Source organism: Gymnoscopelus braueri, assembly GCF_963280865.1.
Source record: "Gymnoscopelus braueri genome assembly, chromosome: 4".
NCBI classification, from domain to species: Eukaryota; Metazoa; Chordata; class Actinopteri; order Myctophiformes; family Myctophidae; genus Gymnoscopelus; species Gymnoscopelus braueri.
This window is the reverse complement of record NC_137605.1, coordinates 46,613,014-46,633,844: the sequence shown is the minus strand read 5'-3', so window position 1 is coordinate 46,633,844 and position 20,831 is coordinate 46,613,014. Positions and strand designations below refer to the sequence as shown.

General features: G+C 40.7%; 1 protein-coding gene across 1 annotated transcript in view; it reads right to left on the bottom strand.

Annotated features, from left to right (window-relative positions):
- dop1a (DOP1 leucine zipper like protein A) overlaps window positions 1–20,581 on the bottom strand; it is a 42,078-nt gene extending 21,497 nt beyond the window's left edge. Inside the window, exons 1-12 of the mRNA XM_080427437.1 lie at window positions 20,225–20,581; window positions 18,519–18,708; window positions 17,409–17,590; window positions 16,191–16,361; window positions 12,582–12,771; window positions 12,024–12,122; window positions 9,433–9,532; window positions 8,903–9,012; window positions 6,794–6,908; window positions 3,814–3,934; window positions 3,602–3,721; window positions 2,638–2,755 (exon numbers count right to left, since the gene is read on the bottom strand). Coding sequence (XP_080283563.1) covers window positions 2,638–2,755; window positions 3,602–3,721; window positions 3,814–3,934; window positions 6,794–6,908; window positions 8,903–9,012; window positions 9,433–9,532; window positions 12,024–12,122; window positions 12,582–12,771; window positions 16,191–16,361; window positions 17,409–17,590; window positions 18,519–18,656 — 1,464 coding nt within the window. The 5' untranslated portion in view covers window positions 18,657–18,708; window positions 20,225–20,581. The remainder of the gene's footprint in view (window positions 1–2,637; window positions 2,756–3,601; window positions 3,722–3,813; window positions 3,935–6,793; window positions 6,909–8,902; window positions 9,013–9,432; window positions 9,533–12,023; window positions 12,123–12,581; window positions 12,772–16,190; window positions 16,362–17,408; window positions 17,591–18,518; window positions 18,709–20,224) is intronic.
- Window positions 20,582–20,831: the final 250 nt, after the last annotated feature.

Sequence of the window (20,831 nt, the reverse complement as noted above, 5' to 3'; positions counted from 1 at the left end):
GATCAATGCGCAGTAAAATCCTTGTTAATTTACCTCTCAGAGTTGGAAGTTGATCGATTAACACTGAATCCTCAGTGTTAATTTATCCATTTCTAAATTATTGTGTGAAATGTAAAAAAACATCTTCACTGTTAATACTTAGCATTATTTTAAATGTTGTTAATTCTGTCAAAAGATGCCCCTGAGGCATCTTCTCAAAATACATTTTCTAAAGATGTTTCAGAACAAAATAATGTCCCTCACATCTCCCTGATACGAGTATAAAAGTAATTGTAAAGTGTACAAGTAACTTCAGAGGAGGACGTCTTTTTTTTTTTTTGCTGCTCTCTAAAGGTTAAAATGATAGAAGAGCAGAGCTACAGATGTAACCAACAAAGGTGCAGCTAATAAAATTGTATTGACACTTAGTTAATAGTATTGTCAATACTTGCTCAATGTTTTTCTATCTATACTTTGTAATCTTTAGAGAACAGCAAACATACAAATCAGGCCTGGTGTTAAGTTGCACTTTAAATAAGTTGTCACCAAGTTTGATCTTGAGTTTTTTAGTTGGACAAACATGTACACAAATGAAAAAGAAAAAGAATGGAGAAAAAAATCAGTTAAAAATAAACCAAGATGTACTGTATGAACAAATGAGCGAGAAAAAAAATACTCATATTTATTAAAATAATGTGAGCAACGTGGAAGCAAATTAATACATGCATGCAATGCAGACAGTACATGTACATACACTGTGCTGAGATGTCATATCCACAACATACACACTAAGCAGCCATATCAGGGTTACCACCACTCATCACTGTTGCCTTCCCAATTCTTGGGATCATCTTTTCTTTTTTGTTTTGTGTTTTGGGTACAGAATTAGCCGCTTTCAAGCAGTGTTAATTTCGTTCTTTGATTTACTCTTTTGATCACCTTTGTTGCCATGCTTTCACCTGTCAGGTATTTGTCAAGAATACAGCCCAAATAGGTAATCTCTTCTTTGCTAGAGATTACTAGTCATCGACTTTGACCTTGAAATCATTTACATTTATCTTACTGAGGGAATGTTTGGTCCCAAAAAGAATAGATTCTGTTTTACGTCGACTACCTTTTTTCGTTGACTAAAACTAAATTAAAACGAAATAAAAACTATGATGGCAAAAACTAAGACTAAATATGTTGACAATTTGGTCAACAAATAAAAACGAGACTAAAGTGTTAGGGAGGGACTAGTGGAGGAGAGATCCAGTTGAACTAAAAGACAAGTCATTTTATGTTTGGTTGCGCTCTGGTGTTGCGCTCTGAAAATAGCAGATCTACAAGCTCGATGCGACGCGTTGTGAGTTTATAGATCTAAACTAAACCAACATTTGCTGTCAAAATTAACACTGCTTTCAAGCTGGCTTCCCTATATTGAGCATGTCACATTATAGGCATGAAATAAAAAAAAAAAGAAAACAGCAAAAATGGACGATCTACAAACTCACAACACATTGCAATGAGACCCATTGCGAGACTGTAGATCGGCTATTTCCGTCCTTTCTTCCAAAAATGGGGCTTAAGCGGTCAGATCAGCCAATCAACTGGATGTCTTAAAGAAAGCACAGCGAAAATGGTGGAATGGGTTTTTGAGGGGATGTTTGGCGTGATGTTGCAGAAATGTTATCGCCGCCTCAGTGAAGCAGGGTGAGGTGAAGAAGCAGGAAAGAGCAGTACTTTACCTGACAGATTACCCTCATGCTTCTAGTAGGCTTCAAGGAGAGAGAGCACAGAGTTTGAACAGACAGGAGCAGAGCATAAGGACACACAACACACTTTGTATGCAGAGATACACGCATACAGTACATACTGCGCACACACACACGTGCATGCTGGCCCCCTCGCTCGCTCACATTCAGCCTCTCTCTCTCTTGCTCATACACAAACACACGCAGACTCTAAACTGTAAGTCTCTCTCGTACACAAACACACACAACATCCCTCTATTTAACTCTTTCTCCCTCTCTCACACACACACACACACACACACACAAGAATAGAAAATGTAATAAAGGAGTGAGGCATTTCCAAACTATTCAGATTGGAAATACTGTAGACAGAAGCGCAATTCTAAAATAATGCATAAAATACTCTGACAGAAAGACTAAAACACACAGGCATTGTGTGCACACAGGCACAGAACATAGGGGAGGCACGCACACACGCACGTACACTCACACACAAAGGGTCGTCCAAAGAATGTACTTAGAAACAGCACGCTGTGACACCAGATTCACACTTTCCTTGAAGAGCTCTCTGGTCCTGACAGAACATATTTCTTGATTGCAAGTAGTAGTCGCCAGATGATTTTAACATTTTCTTTAATAACAGCATCGTAGAACCAATGCAAAGACTTTAGGGCGGTCCTTCATATTGGGATTTGGGTCGGTGTCAGGACTGGTTTTCAAAGTGTAGGTAGGTTGTAGCCCATACATTGAATTTATATGGCTGATTATCTGGCTACGTGAGACTAGACTGCAAGAGGTGTGTGAGCCCGGGGGGGGTTGAGAATGAGAAACAGGAATAGAAAGATAGCAAGAAACAGGATAGAGAGAAAGCAAGAAACAGGATAGATAGAAAGCAAGAAAGGAAGTGTGGTCGCTTGTTTCTCACCAAGGAAACAATATCCAGAAGGAAGTCAACCAGCTGACAGAATTCCACCAATGAGAGGTCTGGAGCATCTATGCTCCCAGCATGCCGCGGCGCACTTGGGCTGCTCTTCTCCGTCCTCCTGCAAAAATGAAAAGATTCACCTGCATCGCTGGCCACATCCCAATTATGATGTAATTGTACCCGTTTAAACATTCACACATGAGTAAAAACAAGTACTATTATGTCACAATTGGGGTGTGGCCAGCAGGGCAACCTAACTGAATGTTTCAACCTGTAGAGGCCATCTGACTTTTTACACAGGGAGCGATTGACGTGTCTTATAATTCATTCTCAACTAGCACAGGTCTCCGCCAAGTTAGGTAGGTTATTGTGGCCTCCTGGTGGCGCTATAATAGGCCAATGTGAAAGGGGTGGCATTTCTTCCTCAGCCTTTCACAGCAATTGGACGCTGCGTTCATGATTTGAGGCGTTTAGTTAAAAAAAATGTTTTGCAAAAATCAGCCTGCTGGTGGCGCTATAACAGGCCAATGTGAAAAGGGTGGCATTTCTTCCTCGGCCTAGCGGGAATGTGCGTGCAAAATCTCACGCCAATCGCACACTGCGTTCATGATTTGAGGCATTTGGTTCAAAACAAGGTATTCCTGCAAACTTTAGATGCCAATTTTTGCCAATCAGGATGGAATATAAAAAATCTGACAGATCTGTCTTGATCACATGACTATAAAGAAAATATGTACCTATTTGCGTGATGTTTGGAAAAAGCTTTAGGAGTAATATAAAATAATTAGTTTAGCAAAAATCTGCCTCCTGGTGGCGCCATAACAGGCCGATCTGAAAGATTCGGGCAGAGGTTCTGCTCTGGCATCCAAGGAGTGTGTGTGCACAGTTTAGCTTTGATCGGTGCCGGAGATTGCCGGAGATTAGCTGCTTGTAGACGGACGGACGGACAGGGTGCAAAACAAACCTGCAGCATTCCTCGAACCAACGAGCGATGTAATCCCACATGTAGTAAGGCTCAAAGGAGTTGAACAGCAGGTTGGCTGTCTTAATTAGCTCTGCTGTCTTCTTGTTCTCTCTTAGTTTGCTGAGAACGATTCAGAACAGGACATCACAATTAGCATTGCCTCACACAGCAAATTCAAATCAAAACAATGTCTAAAAGCAGACTGAACCTGCCTGCTGAGATGAGTGTGGTCTTTGCTAAATGGATTCTGAGTGTGCAGGTCAAGCTCTGTCCGGCACTGTGTGTATAATGTCCGGAACACCTCAATCAGCACGTCCTCCAGGATGGCTGGACCTGAAGAGAGGGACAGATGGTGGGGTATGGATTCAGTCTATGCAGTGTATCCATATCTGGTTCAATTAACACCAGATATGGAGAGACACTTATGAAGTACTGACTGTAATGGTCACTTTATTTGTTTTTACTTCCATATACCGTTGCTCTGTATTGTTGCTTCTTGTTTTTCTTTTGCCTTGTATTGCTGTACACACACACACACACTTTCCGTAAGTTTGTAGGATTACCACAACCTGCCGTGACTGTGATTGGACTGGCGAATCAATTCACTATCAACAGTCATCGGCTTCCTTGATTGGCCAACCCACCTTGTCGGCCCTGTGGATTTGTCACACTTCGTGAGACATTTGTGCCACTGAACCGATATAAGCAACAGCGCACACATTTGGACACTACTTTTACAGAGCGAGACCTAGTGTTATGTGAGACATGTTCTCCTGGACGCTGCATCTGAATGGAGGAGCAGGTAGACGCATTTATCATTCTGCTGCTGTTGCAGTGGCGCACAAGGTGTACTCCTTTGGAGGGTTCTATCGTAGTCACAGCGATCGGATTGAGGTGAACATCCTCAACACAGTGTCTTTACGCTGGATGACGTTTACCCCAGTGACAAGTGGAAGAGGAGAATGTCACCTTGAGGTTCCATCCAGGCGCTCTTGGCACACAGCTGTGTTAGTTGAAGATATAGTCTACATCTGGGGAGGGTACAACTGTCGAAGGGAGTACTGCAATGTGCTTTATGCATTTGATGTCGACACCCACAGCTGGCTCAAACCTGAGATTTCTGGGACTGTTCCAGAGGGCAGGCATGGCCACTCAGCCTGTGTCTTGGGGAAGGTCATGTGTATCTATGGAGGACGGACAAAGACTAATGACTTTGGAACTAATGACATCTACAAGATGGACACCACCACAATGGCCTGGTCTTTAATTAACACCAGAGGCACTCTACCACCCCTTTCATGCTTTCACTCTGCCACCATCATCGGGACACAGATGTTTGTATTTGGGGGCTGGAGGGTCCAAGCCTACCCCAACTACTACAACATCATCAGCGTGTTTGACACAGAGACCAACAGTTGGCTGAGCACGCCCTCTGCACAGCCTCTTCAAGAAGGACGTGTGCATCATTCAGCCTTTACTTACAATGGAGAGCTGTACATATATGGCGGTAACATTCAGAAACTGCATCGTTCAGTGACCACTTTCAATGATCTGTGGAAATTCAGTCCAGAGACCTTCTCTTGGAAGAAGGTTACACCTAAGGGGAAAGGCCTGTGTCCAAAAGGTTATATGTGCTTTATGTGTTGCATGGTGGGAGATCGTATCATACTCTTTAGAGATTTCAAAACACCCCGTCATGACCTGTGCATCTTAGACTTAAGCCCTAGTCTGAAGATGTTATGCAAACTCGCAGCTATTCAGTACGGTGTGGAGCAGTCGGAACTCCCACACAATGTCAGGTGGGAACTGGCAGCCATGGCTACCAACAGCAACTGAAAACATTTTCCCACGGTATGGGTCCGTCCCTGCTTGTTGAGAAATACTGACTGTCTACTTACTACACTGCATCTTCCGTTCTTTAGTTATCGGCAGTTGAATATGGCTTGTTTTCACCAAAAATAAAATCACATAAATGTATTTTTATAAATCTGAAACGTTAGACCGGACGGGCTGGAATTTGTTTAGATCACGTGATTTCCGGGTGTATTCTTCTTCCGGAGTCCCAGGATCAGTCACAGGTTGCGGAGGAGCGCCCTCTATCGTAATCGCTGAAAACACCAAATGACGTCTATGGAGGTCAATGGCAGTCAAGCGTTGGATTTGAAATGACTTCTATGGACGTCAATGGCAGTCAATGTGTTAAAGGTTGTGTTGTCTTTCTTTGCCCGTTTCTGGTTCGATCTACAGCGCTTCAAATGGACTAAAAGACAGCAGACAGCGGAGTTGTTCTCTCTCCACTCCTCGGTGGTAGCTTTCTTTCTTTCTGTCTGGTGGGAAGGATTTCATGCAGCCCCCGGAAATATACTACTAATCAGTGTTTGTAGATTTAAAAAAAAATGTGTAGGAAATGATGAACTATGTTAAAAAGTTGTCAAAATGTCCCATGAGCCATTTTCATGTAAATTAGTGCTGCCATGAGATATAGTGATTATTTTCACTATATCTCAGCCAATATTGCACTTAGGATCCTGGTGATACAAGTCATGTACCGTACACTAAACATGTAAATGTACTGTAGCTAGCTACATTTACTGTTCATAACTCCATTCACTTCATATTCATTAGAGCAGTGGTTCTCAACATTTTCAGGCCGCAACGCCTCCAGAATGATCTAATTTGAACTGAGGAAATCCCTGTGAAACAAAGCATGCGTTCATTTTGCACGATCATGGTCCTGGCTAACACCTAATGGCGGAGCGATCGTGCATTCAAAATGAGTCGTTTTCCCCAGCGTAAAAGGTTTCGGAGTTATAGGGGTTTTAGAGAAGGAGATAGAACGGAAGCGGATGGGAGCCATGTTTTTTGACACGGTTATCCATCTGTCCTTTCCTTCTCAGAATCACCATGAGTGATTCCAGAGCTGCTCCGGCCCCTCCCGTGTGGAAAACAACAAAAACAACAAAAAGACTGAAAACACGGTTCAGACCGTGTTCGGCACCGAAGCGCTACTCCGTGAAAACACGGTTCAGACTGTATACACGGTTCAGACCGTGTTTGGCACCCGATGTGTTAAAAGTCCTTAAATTGTCACTTCACTGTCATCTTTGGGGACCCCCCAAAAATCATGTGGGGACCCGCAGGTTGAGAACCATTGCGTATTAGAGTAAACTATAGAGACATAATATGGTTTACCTAGCTCAGGTTTGTCCAGTAGACTGATGAGGATGCGGAAAGGCTTGAGGTCATGCATCAGGACGCTCTCCTCCTCGCCGCCACGGGCCTTCCCCTGCAGGATGCCCACCATCGCCTGAAACACAAACACACATTTAAGTTGGCGATTAGTTGTCACACAAATAATTGTGATTAACGATTCAATTGTGGTTTTGGCATTGAACATTGGAACATATGAATACAATTTAAATTTATGATGGCTTCATAATCACAAATTTCACAGGGCAGATAACTTAACAAGACCAGGAGACCTGGTTCTGCCAGACCCCTAGTGGTTGAAATCTGAATGGCTGGGTAGGAAAAGAGGGACTGACCGACCGACCGACCGACAAAGCCTCCTGTAGGCCGACCCCCTGGGTCTGGCAAATATACATGTAATATTTTTATACTTAATGTTTTTTTTTTTTTAAATAGCGGAAGCTTTTAGATCAGCTATTTCTGCAATTTTTTTAAAATATTGGAACATGGAAACGATTATGCAAAATAATTACGATTATCTAAAATAATTGCGATTAGGTGATTATGTAATCATTGTGACAGGCCTACACACACACAGTTTTGGGGGGAAATGTATGTGGGGCCAGATCCATCTCTTCCACGGATGACAGCTCACTGTCACATCTGTTTGTAATCGTTTTATTTATTTGTTTAATGTGCCATTTGGCAGGATCAATACAGCATTTACTTCAAGCTGCATTCGTTTTGAGTGTGTGTGTGTGTGTTTGTGTGTGTGTGTCTCATGTTCAGGGCCGGACTAACCATTGGGCTAGGGTGGGCTGCAGCCCACGGGCCTCCAACTGGGGGGGCCTCCGATTTTTTTGGTAAAAGAAAAATATATATATATATATTAATTAATTTTTTCTTTTTTTTTTTATGATCAAATAATTTTTTTACGATCAAATTGTAAAGTATTGCAATCCAATTCAAGTGATATTTTTGTTAGTTATTGTATATTTTGTTGTTTTATGGTTAAAACATCGAGAGCCTCTGCTATCCACACTGTCACTGACACTGAAGACAGTGCCTGTAGTGGCTGTCAAAGCCTGATCCGGTCTAAAGCCTGCCCGCCTCTTCTTCTATTGCATTTCTGAATGGAGAGGCGCGATGCGAAACAAAAGAAGAGTAGACCCTTCCCTTCACAGCTAATAGAGAATTTTAAATTTTAAGAATCGGTTCAGAATTGAATGAGTATAATTAAAAGAAAAATAACCCGAGTTTTTTGTGATAATAAATTGGTAAAATCAGGCAAAAATATGAATTAAATAACATAACCCTAACCTAACTCCTAATCCTAACCCTAAAACCAAAATAAAGAAACCAAAAACTGGGAAAAAAACGAACCCAATCCGCCCAGAACCGCGGAAAAAACGAACCCAATCCGCCCAGAACCGCAAAAAAAATGGCAAGCATGCACGCGCGTGCATGCGCGCCAGGGGGGCCTCAAAAATTACTCTAGCCCACGGGCCTCAACTCCTATTAATCCGGCACTGCTCATGTTTCACGCTTCGTCTGCCACAATAAGGGTCTGCGACACAGGAGAAGGCAGTCCCCGCAGTAACCCGCGTCTCCCATCGGGGGAGCTCCAGACCAGATGGCGGATAAAAACACACACACAAAAAAAAACTATTCAAAAAAAGATTTTCTCCTGGTCGGTCGGTCTCTTTAGCCTGTCCAAACCCCTGTGCCACTGTCTCCAAAACATGACAGGGGTATTACACAAGGATGAATCATACCGTTTATGTCTGTTTTTGAGTGTGTGTGATCCTGGCCCAACCGTGCAGAAGAACTGGGATTCAAGGGCTAGGCCACAGGGAATAAGAGGCGTTGGGGCAACAGAGGGGGGAGACGACATGCAGACCCCAGAAAGGAGCTTGGGAGACGTGGGGAGAGGCCAAGGGGAAAGACATGAGGGGCCCCAATTTAAATCTTTTGCCAAATTTACCAAATTTATCCTTGCCGCACCCACTGGAGAGAGCCCAGTTTTGGAAAACAATTTGGAGAATACTTTTACATTAGAACATGTTTTTATCTACTGTATATTGGGGTAAAGGTTTGATGTATAAACTGTACCTGGACCAGCATGTCCTTGGAGTAGGTGTTGAAGTATTGTGTAGCGTATTCCTCTGGGTTGCTCTGCCTCGTGCTGCGGGGGCCTGTTCTCACACCAAGGTTATCAAAACCTTCAAAGACACAGAATGACATACACCTGTATAGTGAAAAACTGCACAGAGATGTACATACACACATGCACCCCCGCACATACTGTATGTATGCACATACTGTACACACACAAAGCAAGGGGAAAAGCAAGAAAGAGGAATGGAAGTCTTTTTTTCTGTTAACATCATTATCCATCCTGTGCCAAGCAGACACTTACCAGCATTTTCATCCATAATGTGCGAGTTGCAAATAAGAGAAAAAGTAAGACAATGAACAATGCAACATAAACTACTGCATGATTTGAATCTAAATACACAACACAAACGTAGCTCCTTAAGCAGCAAAACAAATTGGTGTACTGCATGCGTGCAAATCAAACACTGGTCATGTACTGTGTGTATGTGTGTGTGTGTGTGTGTGTGTGTGTGTGTCAGTCATACCCAATAGCCAGGCGTACAGTCTGCGGTTGAGTGACATGTCTCTCCTCAAAACCACATGCATCGCTGCTGATAGTATCCGGATCATATCCGGACGAGTTGCCTGAACCCAACAGAAAAAAAACACAAATATTTACTCTCTTTCTTAAAAGTTTTTTTCTCGCTCGCAGTGCTATCAAATACGAATCAATATTATTCAAATTTATTGCCCATTTCTTGCCTCAAATGATATCAAAAACGTTTTAGTTTTTAGTGTACCGTTTAGCTGTACAATGAGATCATTTGTAATGTTGCATACGTAGCATGCAGCATATATTGTTTTAGAGCAGTGGTAACCAACCTTTTCAAGCCCAAGAGCACATTTTATTTCCAATTGTAAGCCGTGATCTACCACTAAAATATGTTTTAAAAAAAACACTTGTCACGATTGCAATTTCTGACAGGCTCAATGCATGTGCATACATCCACACAAAGACTAGTAGTTTAAATAAGAATAAAGATAGTTATATAATAAATGCCTAAATATTAAGAAAAACTTATTAGAAATACAAATACAATTCTTTGTTGAGTTATTTTTAAATAAAACAAAACACAAAGGACATGAAATAAATTGCTTTTACAGATTTCTTCTCTTCAATGCACAATATTTAGTTTATCAGTTCTCAATTTCTCAGAATTTTCACATTTACAGATATTCTGTTCAAATGACAAAAATGCATCCATGACCATATATTTGCACAGATATGGTGACAGATACAATACTCTCAGGATCAGCCGACCTTTAATGAGACTTCTGTGACTGCACATTATCTGAAGCCTTTTGAAATCTGGTTGATACTTAGTGAATGCCAGTCTGAGGCAGTCATTAAGATGTGAGTCAGTCATACGAGTTCTAAACTTGGATTTTATTATTTTCAAGTAGGCATGCAGCTCAAGTGCACAAGACACAATCAGGGGATACTTCACAAGTGAACAGGTTTCTAGCTCTGCCCTCCAGTTGGTAGTCAGTAGTTCAAAAATCTCCATTTCAACACCTGTAGTTAATGCAAACACATCCTGCATTTTAACTGACAGCTGTTCAATGTCAATACTGAGGAAAGGGTTTGATACAAAAGCAGCTACTTAACTCATGCCTTGTACCTCAACAAATCTATGGCCAAATTCTGATTTCAGTTTGTTCAATTGGGCACAGAATTGTTCCATGCACTGCAGAGTCAGTGCCAGTGCTCATTGACATTTTCAGATTCTTCTTTAAGAAGATTAGTTAACATTCTTTGAAAAGTTATGATTTTTTCCCATTCCAAGTGGCTATGAGTGACTTACAAAGTTTGCGGGCCTTGGGTAGACAACCCGGCCTGGCGGAGATTGGCGGAGATCTGCGCTCTGAGGAGGACCATTCTAGTTAAGGCAGTCCATCAATTCTACATGGCTCAGCCCTTTAGTAACTCTTGCCTTAATTTCTCATACATCACAGGCAACACACTTGTGCTCAGTGGTGTAAAGTAACTAAGTACATTTACTCAAGTATTGTAGACTTTTGAGGTATTTTACTTTACTGGAGTATATCCAATATTCAATATTTTTACTCCACTACGATTATTTCAAAACTTTAGTTACTAGTTACTTTGCAGATATACATTTAAATGTATTATATTATAAATCATACATTAACCACTTTAGCCCTATTTTATAACTATCGTAAAATAGCTGATCTACAAGCTCACAACATGCATCGCAACGCGTTGTGAGCTTGTAGATCTGCTATTTTCAAACATATTTGTACTTTTACTTTTGGTACTTTTACTCAAGTCAAGTAACATTTTGAACACAGGTCTAAAAAGTATTTCTACATTGTGGTATTGCTACTTTTACTTAAGTAAAATATCTGAGTACTTCTTCCCCCACTGCTTGAGCTCTGCTGCGATGACACTTTGTAACGTTGTAGAACAGTTTGAAGATTTTAATCCAGCGTTCTCCACCACTGAAAAGGCTTGCATGTCACGAGACTGCGCTCGTTATTTCTTGAGCGCAACCCGCGAGTTGAATTATGTGTGCGCGGAATGTACAGGAAAACAACGACGTATGGCTACCCTTCGACCAGCGTTGCCAGACTTTGTGAGAGAAACAAGCAACCAGGTCTATGAAAATAAGTCCAAAATAAGCGACTAGGGCAGTTCAGTCAAACTTTATTGTCGAATGTTGTTTTAGAGCAGTGGTTCACAAACATTTTCATGTCATGGACCCCCAATATATTCAAGCGACTTCACAGAAAAACTTGGACGCACTGCTCTAGTCTACACTACACAAATTGTGATGGCTGCCCGTCTGCCACCGGGCCCACCCCGCGATCGACTTAGAAGGCTTTGATGTTCTACCAATAGATCGTAATCGATTGGTTGGTTACCCCTGTTTTAGAGGAAGAAATCACACAATTCAAGTTTGATATAACATTTAAATAAATAGGAGCCCAATATTACAGAGGATGTGCTCCAAATATGTAAAAAGAAAAAAAGCATTTTTCATTTGAGTTCAACTTTAAATCTCCAGACATGGCAATAGTTCAAGCCTGGCTCTGGATATCCTGATGTCCTTACCTGACTCATGTGGAAGGGGAAGCAGAACAGGATCAGGTCAAGGGTGCTTCTCTGGACCAAAACACTGGAGTCCTGGACTGAAGTGCTCACTGCCTCCACCTGCAGGGAACAGAACGGGACATTTCCACTATGGTCTATATGCTGTACATCAGGTGTGTTAACATTTAATATACAGTAGCCTATGTATAAACATGTACACATTTTACATTTTGTAAGTGTTCACAAACTATATCATAAAAACAGCATGACCTGCAATCTAATAAATCATTAAATACTGTAAATTAAATAAATCACAACTTTTCATCAATTAAAAACAATTCCAACATTTTACAAAAGTATTTCATAAATAAAATCAAATAAAAAAAATAATTTCCATAAGTAAATAAATAAAAACGTTTCAGAAGTAGTGAAAATAGCAGATCTACAAGCTCACAACGCGGCGCGGATCTGCTATTTTCACTAGTTTGGGTCCCGGGCAAACGTCTCATTTCTCTTTTGGCTATTGAGCTTAAACTTTTGGGAACCACTGGTGCAGATAATGTTTTGTCTGAAACGTACCATGAGCTCGATGTCACTGCCCATCACGTAGAGCTGGTCCTCCATAGAGAGCTTGCGATTGAGGTGCAGCAGGACAAAGGAGACCCCAGGCAACCGCACAGCGGGGCTGGTCAGGATGGAACCCCACAGGGCACTGTAGAAGGCCGACTGCTCCACAGCGGCGGCCACCTTCTCCAGCAGGGTGTTGGTCCTAGAGAGGAAACAGGCAGGCCAGTGGCCAGCACAGTATTTTGTATATTGTACGCAGTGCTTTGGACAATGTACCATGGTCTGGCTCTCAAACTGGTGGTCAAGTAAACACAGAATCAGTAGGCGAGTAGCAGCGTCGGGCCATATTCACACAAAAACATTGAGTGCTTGTGTTGTTTAAACGTGCTCAAATCAATCTAACTGAGAAAGAAACAAATGTATTTATTGAGTACCAAATGTTGTTTTAATAGAAGTCAAACAAAACAAAATACGGCAGGTGAAATGGCATGTGAACTTGCATCATTCCTCTGGTGGAGTAGAATCTGAACATAACGTTTCCTGTGTGTGCACTTCATGAAAGGTTTGTATTAAACATCGCTTTATTCTGTAACATGTTAACAATTGGCTAATCTCACAAAGACTGTTTGTTCCCTATGATATAGGGCTGTCAAACTTTCCTCAGAAATGATATTCGAATATTGGTCTAAAAAATGTGCAGATATTGAATATATTCGAACATTATTATTATTATTATAAAACATTTATTTATTTTCAAAAAATATATATATATTTTTTTTTTTGACAGAAACAGTACAAAAAATTATGTATCGAGTGCTCAGATCCAATAAAACATATATTTTGTTTGTTTTTATAACTTCATACATTGTTTTTTGTATTGTCCCTGTCAAATAAACATAAAAAAATATTGAAATTTTATTTTCATATTCGAATATACATATTTTCACAATATTCGAATAATATTCAAATATCGAATATTCGTTTGACAGCCCAACTATGATATAATGAGTCTTCATTTAGCCTATTTTTTATTTTCCTTTCTATGAAGTTTTAGTTTCAAGCAATGTTGGTTTTGTGTTTCCATTTTAACTCAACTGCACTTCATGAAAGGTCGCTTTATTCTGTAACATAAGCAGTTTTTTGTTCTAATGTAAGCTTTGTTTCCCTGAAAGTGAAAAACTCGGTGTTGGTGATGAGTTAGCGCACAATGCTGTGTCCTATTTCTGTCCTTAGTGTTTGATAAGACGTTAACAATTTGCTAATCTCACAAAGAATGTTTGTTCCCTATGATATAATGTGTCTTCATTTACTCTATTTTTCCTTTCTATGAAGTTTTACTTTCAAGCAATTTTGGTTTTGTGTTTCCATTTGAATTCAACTTCACTTCACTTTATTGTCACATCACAAGTTCACAGGTGAGTGGGTGAAATACTTTTTAGTGCGAGCTACCCACAAATTGAGGTTACATTTGTTTATAATGCATTATAGACATGGGGTGCATAGGAGTGTTAACAAAATAAGAATAGAGTAAAAAATATCAATTATAAAAAAAAAAGAATCTACCAAATTCAAGTTTGTAGTACAGACTGTCTGCACTACAAACTTAATTTACATTTCCTTCGTCTCTTGTACAAATAGCAGCAGACATCAAATATGCATAAGATGTATGTATGGATGTATTCACAGTCATACATAAAATGGTAGTACCATTGTAATGGAAGCATGCAAGACTGACATGGCGACAGGGGGGCCTATTCAGTGGGCCTATTCAGTTTAGTGCCTATTCAGGAGCCTGATGGCCTGGCTGTGGAAATTGTCTTTTTTGTGCGGTCTGTTGGTCGACATTTGATACCGAGGTATTGCCTGCCTGACAGATTGTGGCTATGCTATGGTGGTTAAGTGTCTTTGATGATCCACTTTACCTTGGCTACGGTCCATTTGCTTTATGGTCAGCTCAGACATTAGGCTGCCCACATCTTTGAAGTGGATAATGTAGACTGGGCTCATACACTAAACCTTGGATATCAGAATATATATACACACATACTGTACATACGCACACAGAATGCATGTGAAAAAAGTTACGTGATTGTAAATAAAGGTCTTAATGTTAGCACTCCCCAATGTGTTAATTCCGCCATCTGCTAACAGCCTTGTCAGCGGTTACTGTGGAATGTAGTCCATGAGCCAGAGCCCCAAAATTGAGCAATGATTATCGAAAGAGTGGGCAAAACCAAACCTATATTAAATTGTTCATAGGGTCAATACGAGTAAATAAATATATGATAACCTTTCCACAGGAGCAGCTTTTTCATGGTTATCACACATTTTGTTATTTTCCCCATACGTACATGACAGGTGAAAAAATTACAAAATTTAAAAAAGAGTTATGATAATGAAACTTCCTGAGTTGATTACTTACATGAAGACAATGATTTATCGTATTACAGGTTTTCTGAAATTGTATATTTAAATATGCAAATTAGGCATTCGGAAAATATGCCCAAATTTGCATAACTTTCCAGAATCAACATTGGAACATTGGACAAAGCCAGGGTCAACATACATATTTCATTTTGTTAAGATGTTGGAGTCAAAGGTTTTTAAGGAGGGGATATTCAATATCTGGCTCAATTTTGGGGCTCTGGCTCATGGACTAAATGCCTAATTTGCATATTTAAATATACAATTTCAGAAAACTTGTAATACGATAAATCATTGTCTTCATGTAAGTAATCAACTCAGGAAGTTTCATTATGATAACTATTTTTTTAATTTTGTCATTTTTTCACCTGTCATGTACGTATGGGGAAAATAACAAAATGTGTGATAACCATGAAAAAGCTGCTCCTGTGGAGAGGTTATCATATATTTATTTACTCGTATTGACCCTATGAACAATTTAATATAGGTATGGTTTTGCCCACTCTTTCGATAATTAAATCTTGTCTGGCTCATGGACTAATGGTAGAAAAAGGGAGGTCTGTATTTCAAGTATGTTTTTATTGTATTTTATAGTGAATAATATAATTGCACTAAATAAATGCTCATTTACCTTACGTTCAACAATATTGGGTCTCATTTATAGCATATTAAGTTGTGTTTTTTATCAGATGCAAATAAGTAAATGTTATTACATCGGGCGTCCTGCTCTTTAGAAATCGGTATCGGCATCAGTCAAGGAACATTTTGTATTGGACAACCAATAGCAGCTTACGCTAAAACTAAGAGGTTGTTGCCATTACATCTGAAATTACTTCAGTCGCATAGAGACTTTTTTTACTATTCGCACACAGTTGGCAGCGTGGTGTCAAGACTAAATAAGTCATCATGACATGCAGTCACTCATTAGCAAGATGGATACTGGCTCTGAATGCTCAAACATATGCAGTACAAGATCACAGGGTGTCTTAACAATGAGCCGAATCAATGATTCATACAACACATGTATTATTCATGCTAAATCTGATCAGTACTGCATTACAGGATGCAATTAATTGTGTTCTATAGTGGTTTTGATCCAATCTAAACTGGTTTTCATTTCTTTTCCATTATGGAATCATATTTTTTAGCTGATGGAACATGACCCTGGTTGTTCTTTTCCCATCTCTCCCCCCTTACCTGTCATAATACTCAGAGCCCTCTTCCAGACCAGGCAGCACCCCAGTGAGAAGCCCCTGCAGACCTGGTTTCAGGGTCTTCCCCAGAGGCAGGTAATAGGTTTCATACAGCCCCAGCAGCACTGGCTTCACAGACATAGCAGCATTGGAGAGTAAAGGGAAGAGCCCCGAACTGTTGACATGGGACAAAAGAGACGTAAGTACTGTAGATGCACTGGCCAAGGACAATTTTCACATACTCATAATTTATCCTAATGTAATGTCCTAACGACTGATCTAACTACTAGGGGCTCAGCGTTGCTCAAGTATACTTCAACAAAATGTCAGTAGGAATAACCTAGCCCCCCCCTCCAACTGTTTACTGTACATATGTGTACATATGTTTTCTTTTTCTTTTTAAACTGTTTATATGATGTTCTGCATAGTAAGTGTATATCTGTCTGTCATTTAATGTCACTATGAATTGAGTACAAAAGGACCCCAATTGAAACAAGCCATTGGCTTTTTTTTATCCTATTTAGTTGACCTTGTATTTGAACTGTACTTTCATGTGCTTTTTTTCTGCAAACTTCTAAATAAAGTATTCACTCAATCAGGATCGATGGGGCAGTGGTGGCCTAAAGGTTAGAGGAGCGCTATAAGGTTGCCGGTTCGAATCCCCGGACCGGCAGGAAAAAATCTGGGTGGGGAAGTGAATGGTCAACACTTCCCCAACACCGCTGAAGTGCCCTTGAGCAAGGCACTGAACCCCAACTGCAGTGGAGCTGCTTAGTGGCCAACAGCAAAACATGTGGTTGTGCTAGTCAGCTCCCAGGTTTTAATGTGTCTGTCTGTCTGTGTGTTTCTATGTGCAGGGCGTTGCTGAAAATGAGCACTTGTGCTCAGATACTACCCTGGGTAAATAAAGAACAAAAAAAAATCGAACCAAGAACCTCCCGATTCCCAGGTGAGCGATGTACCCCCAGATACACTGCTTTGAAATGCTTAAAACATGAACAGTCTGCACTCTGCAAATGAATACTGAATCATCAAGTGTTTTGTTATGCCCAAAGTCATAAGGATAAAATCACCAGAAAAAAAGGCAAAGAAAAACAAAGGATGTCAATCTAAGTCAGTTATCCAGTACAAACTCATGTGTTCAACTCATTTTCTCAACATACTACAGTAACACCTGACAACTGTGTCCAATTAGCCATAGATAATGATACCATAGTAATACCTGTAAAGAAAAAGGTCTTTGGCCAGCCTCTTGGGTCCAATGATCTTGAAGATGATCTCGTAGGTCTCCAAGGCCTTGCGATGGACCCCGCTGGGCAGGGCTGGGTGAAGGCATTGGGCCAGGCGCTTGCCTATCGTCAGCTTCTTGGGAACCACCTGGTACTTGGCATTGTTCTGCAATACCTGTGGCAGAACAATATATTCATTAAGTTAAACAACAAGAGGAATATTATAAGCAATAAACACAACGTTCTTTCACTTTGTCCAAGTAGAGTATAGATTTTTTTTGTTACAAAGCCAACATTTGGTGGCCTCCAATCCTATGTGGGGTCACTTATTTAGCGTATAACACACAGTGCAGGTCTTGCCTAGGGGTGTGCCGATTCGATTTCACGATACGATACGATATTGGGCTCACAACTTCGATACGATTTCGATACGATACGCACTTTTTTATTATGAAAATATATGGGGGAGAAAACAAGCAAATGCAAACAAATAATTTTGTTTTTGCATTATTCAAACATGCAAACTTGTAGCTTTTCAGCTCCAAATAGGGCAATAGTGTGACACCTGACTCGAAAAAAAAAACATGTTGTCACCCTTTTCACCCCAGGGCTGTTTGCATGCCTGATTATTATTATTGTAAAAAAAAAAAAAAAAAAATCAAAACGATTTTTTTTCCCCAAAACGATACATATCGTCACGAAAACGTATCGCGATATATCGCGGGACGATATATCGGCACACCCCTACTTGCCATCGATACATATTTCTGGTTCTGCTGTCAGACGACTACATGACTAAATAAAGTGACTTTATCAAGGGTAACAAAACGCTAAATGACTAGCCAAGATGAATGGTAATTCCTATTGGCCAACAGTGTCTAGTCATAAACTTTTCTGTCAAGAAGACGTCAAAGGACACATTTAGTCATCACAGCATTCACACCCATGAAAGCTTTCTACTCTTGGTATGCGAGAACCCAGCAGATATCAGCCCGTCTCAGATACCAACCTATATAGATAAAGCAGCCGAGCCACGATTACGGGAGTCAACAAACAATGGGTTGTGCGGACTAAGTGCTCAAATTTCCGTGAAACGTCCTTACCTTGTTGAGTTTTCCCAGCGCAGAGATGAGGTCGGCCCATTCGCTCGAGTACTCAAAGTTCTTGAGGGCCTTATCCACAGCTGCCACATAGTTCCTGTACTTGGAGTCACTGAGCAGTTCCACTTCCTCTGCATTCATCCTCCTGGGTGATAATGTTACTGCTCACCAGGCTCACATACGCACATCACAACTACACAACAAAAGGGAAACAAGAGAACAGAGAAGGGACGGAGTGGGAGAGGCGATGGGAGGGACATAATCATGGTTTAGGATTATGTTTTTGACTTGTTGAGTTTAAATTCTCATAGATTATGTGTAAGATATATTCAAACAGAATATTTCACGAATGTACTCCTGACGCACCAAATAAATCAATCTCAATACTAGATGTCATGGTTTTAAATCCTCTACTTGAGCGTATAGGGCTGTTTTTCCTGTTTGATCCAGGAGCACCTCTGATACTTTTAACTACTTGTTTCTCCCGTGAGCAACTGGTTGTGTTGTTTTTTTTCTCTCTGTATAGGGACCTTTATTCATTGACAAAGTAATATAAATCAGGAGGAGCAAAGACTAGTTAACAACATGAACCCTAGCGCCCCTATTCTGGGGGCGAACAGCCGGCAAAAAAAAACATATCTACAAGCTCACAACGCATTGTGAGCGTGTAGATTTAACTAGGGTTTAAGTGGTTAAGAGTAGCAGTAAAGAACCAGATTGCATGTACAGTACAATAGTCGGAGATGCCCTTTGAAACAAATCAGGCTGTAGGGAAGTCGGAGAGGAAGAGAGATGCCTTCCTCAGACAATAGTGATAATCAAGTTAGCCAGAGTGCTCCTGCAGCACGCTGCAGTACAATCCCACCCTTTCACCAAGGGACTGATGTTTATAAAACGTTCACCCAGCTGGCCAAGAAGGCTGAATTCCTGAGGATGATAAGCAGTGTAGAGGGAGTCATGGGATGGGCCTGTGTGGTACGTGACATCACATGACAGGCCTGGCTGACAACCTCACACAATGAAATGAAATGGGCTCTTGTTGGGTGAAGGCTGAAGTGATTAAGTCCATGTGGCTGGAAGGAAACTGTGCCAGCTTTGCTCTTTGTTGGTGATCATAGCGATGTAGCGTCACCCATGCTGATAATAGGCTAACATGAACATTAATAACACTTATGAGATGTTTAGAGCGCTGGCAATACAAAACTAAGACAAAACAAAGTGATCATCAGAGATACGGTGTAATTAATCACACTCACTTATATCTATAGACTGTACAGGAACACTGTACAGTCTATAGATTTAAGTGAGTGGCTACTGTATTATGTACGTTATATCACTGTACAGTATATAGAAATCACACTAGAGAGACTGTAACACAACGCACCTGGCTGTACACAGCAGGAAGTCTGACGTCAGGGCACCTGTCATCTAATGAGCTAGGCCTTTACTGAAGCAATAACCTGACTGATATACATAAGTACATACTGTACAGATAAACAAGGAATAAAACATGCCTTACAAGAACCAAACCTGACAGTCAAACCAATGGACACATCCCAAAACAGCATCCAAACAACAAACAGCTACTGCTTTAGCTAGCATCACCTGATGTGGGAGATCAGACAGCTAATGTAGCTGTACAGTAGTACTGAGCTAACGTTGCATTGCATGCATAACAGAAACGATGGAAGACCATTATGAACGCCTACCGTCGTTGACTAGATGTCAGACACAGCTGTCAGTCAGCCTGATGGAGCATGAAGGCTGACAACAACATCAATATGACCAGCAGGCTATGCTAACGACGTTAGCATCAACCTGGACATTTGATGATGCTGATGAGGCTGCTATGGTTGTTGGGCCCCGGCCGGCCGGTGGCTCTCTCTGTCTCTCTGTCTTCACAAGCAGCTGTACTATACACTCAACTCATGGGTTGGATGATAATGATAGTTACTCGAATCCTACATATTCTTGAATATCTCAAATGTGAGAATGGATAAAACAACTTTGGACCGCCACAGTGGCTTCCTGAAAACAGCAGTACAAAGCCTAAACATTAGAGACGATAGAGCCCATAGCCCGGAAGGACGACCGCGCTGTGATTGGCTACTTGGTTGTAATTAAAAAAAGAATACAAAATCATTTCAATAACCCCCATTTCATGAGATTTTGTCTATGGGACCCCCAATCTAAACACGTTTTCTTTTTTTTTAGATTGGCCACGTTAAGAACAATTTGGAATAATACATTAACATTGTTTAGCTCCTGTACCTCTTCAAAAGCTCACACACCAAGCACTTAATACTTTAAAATTCT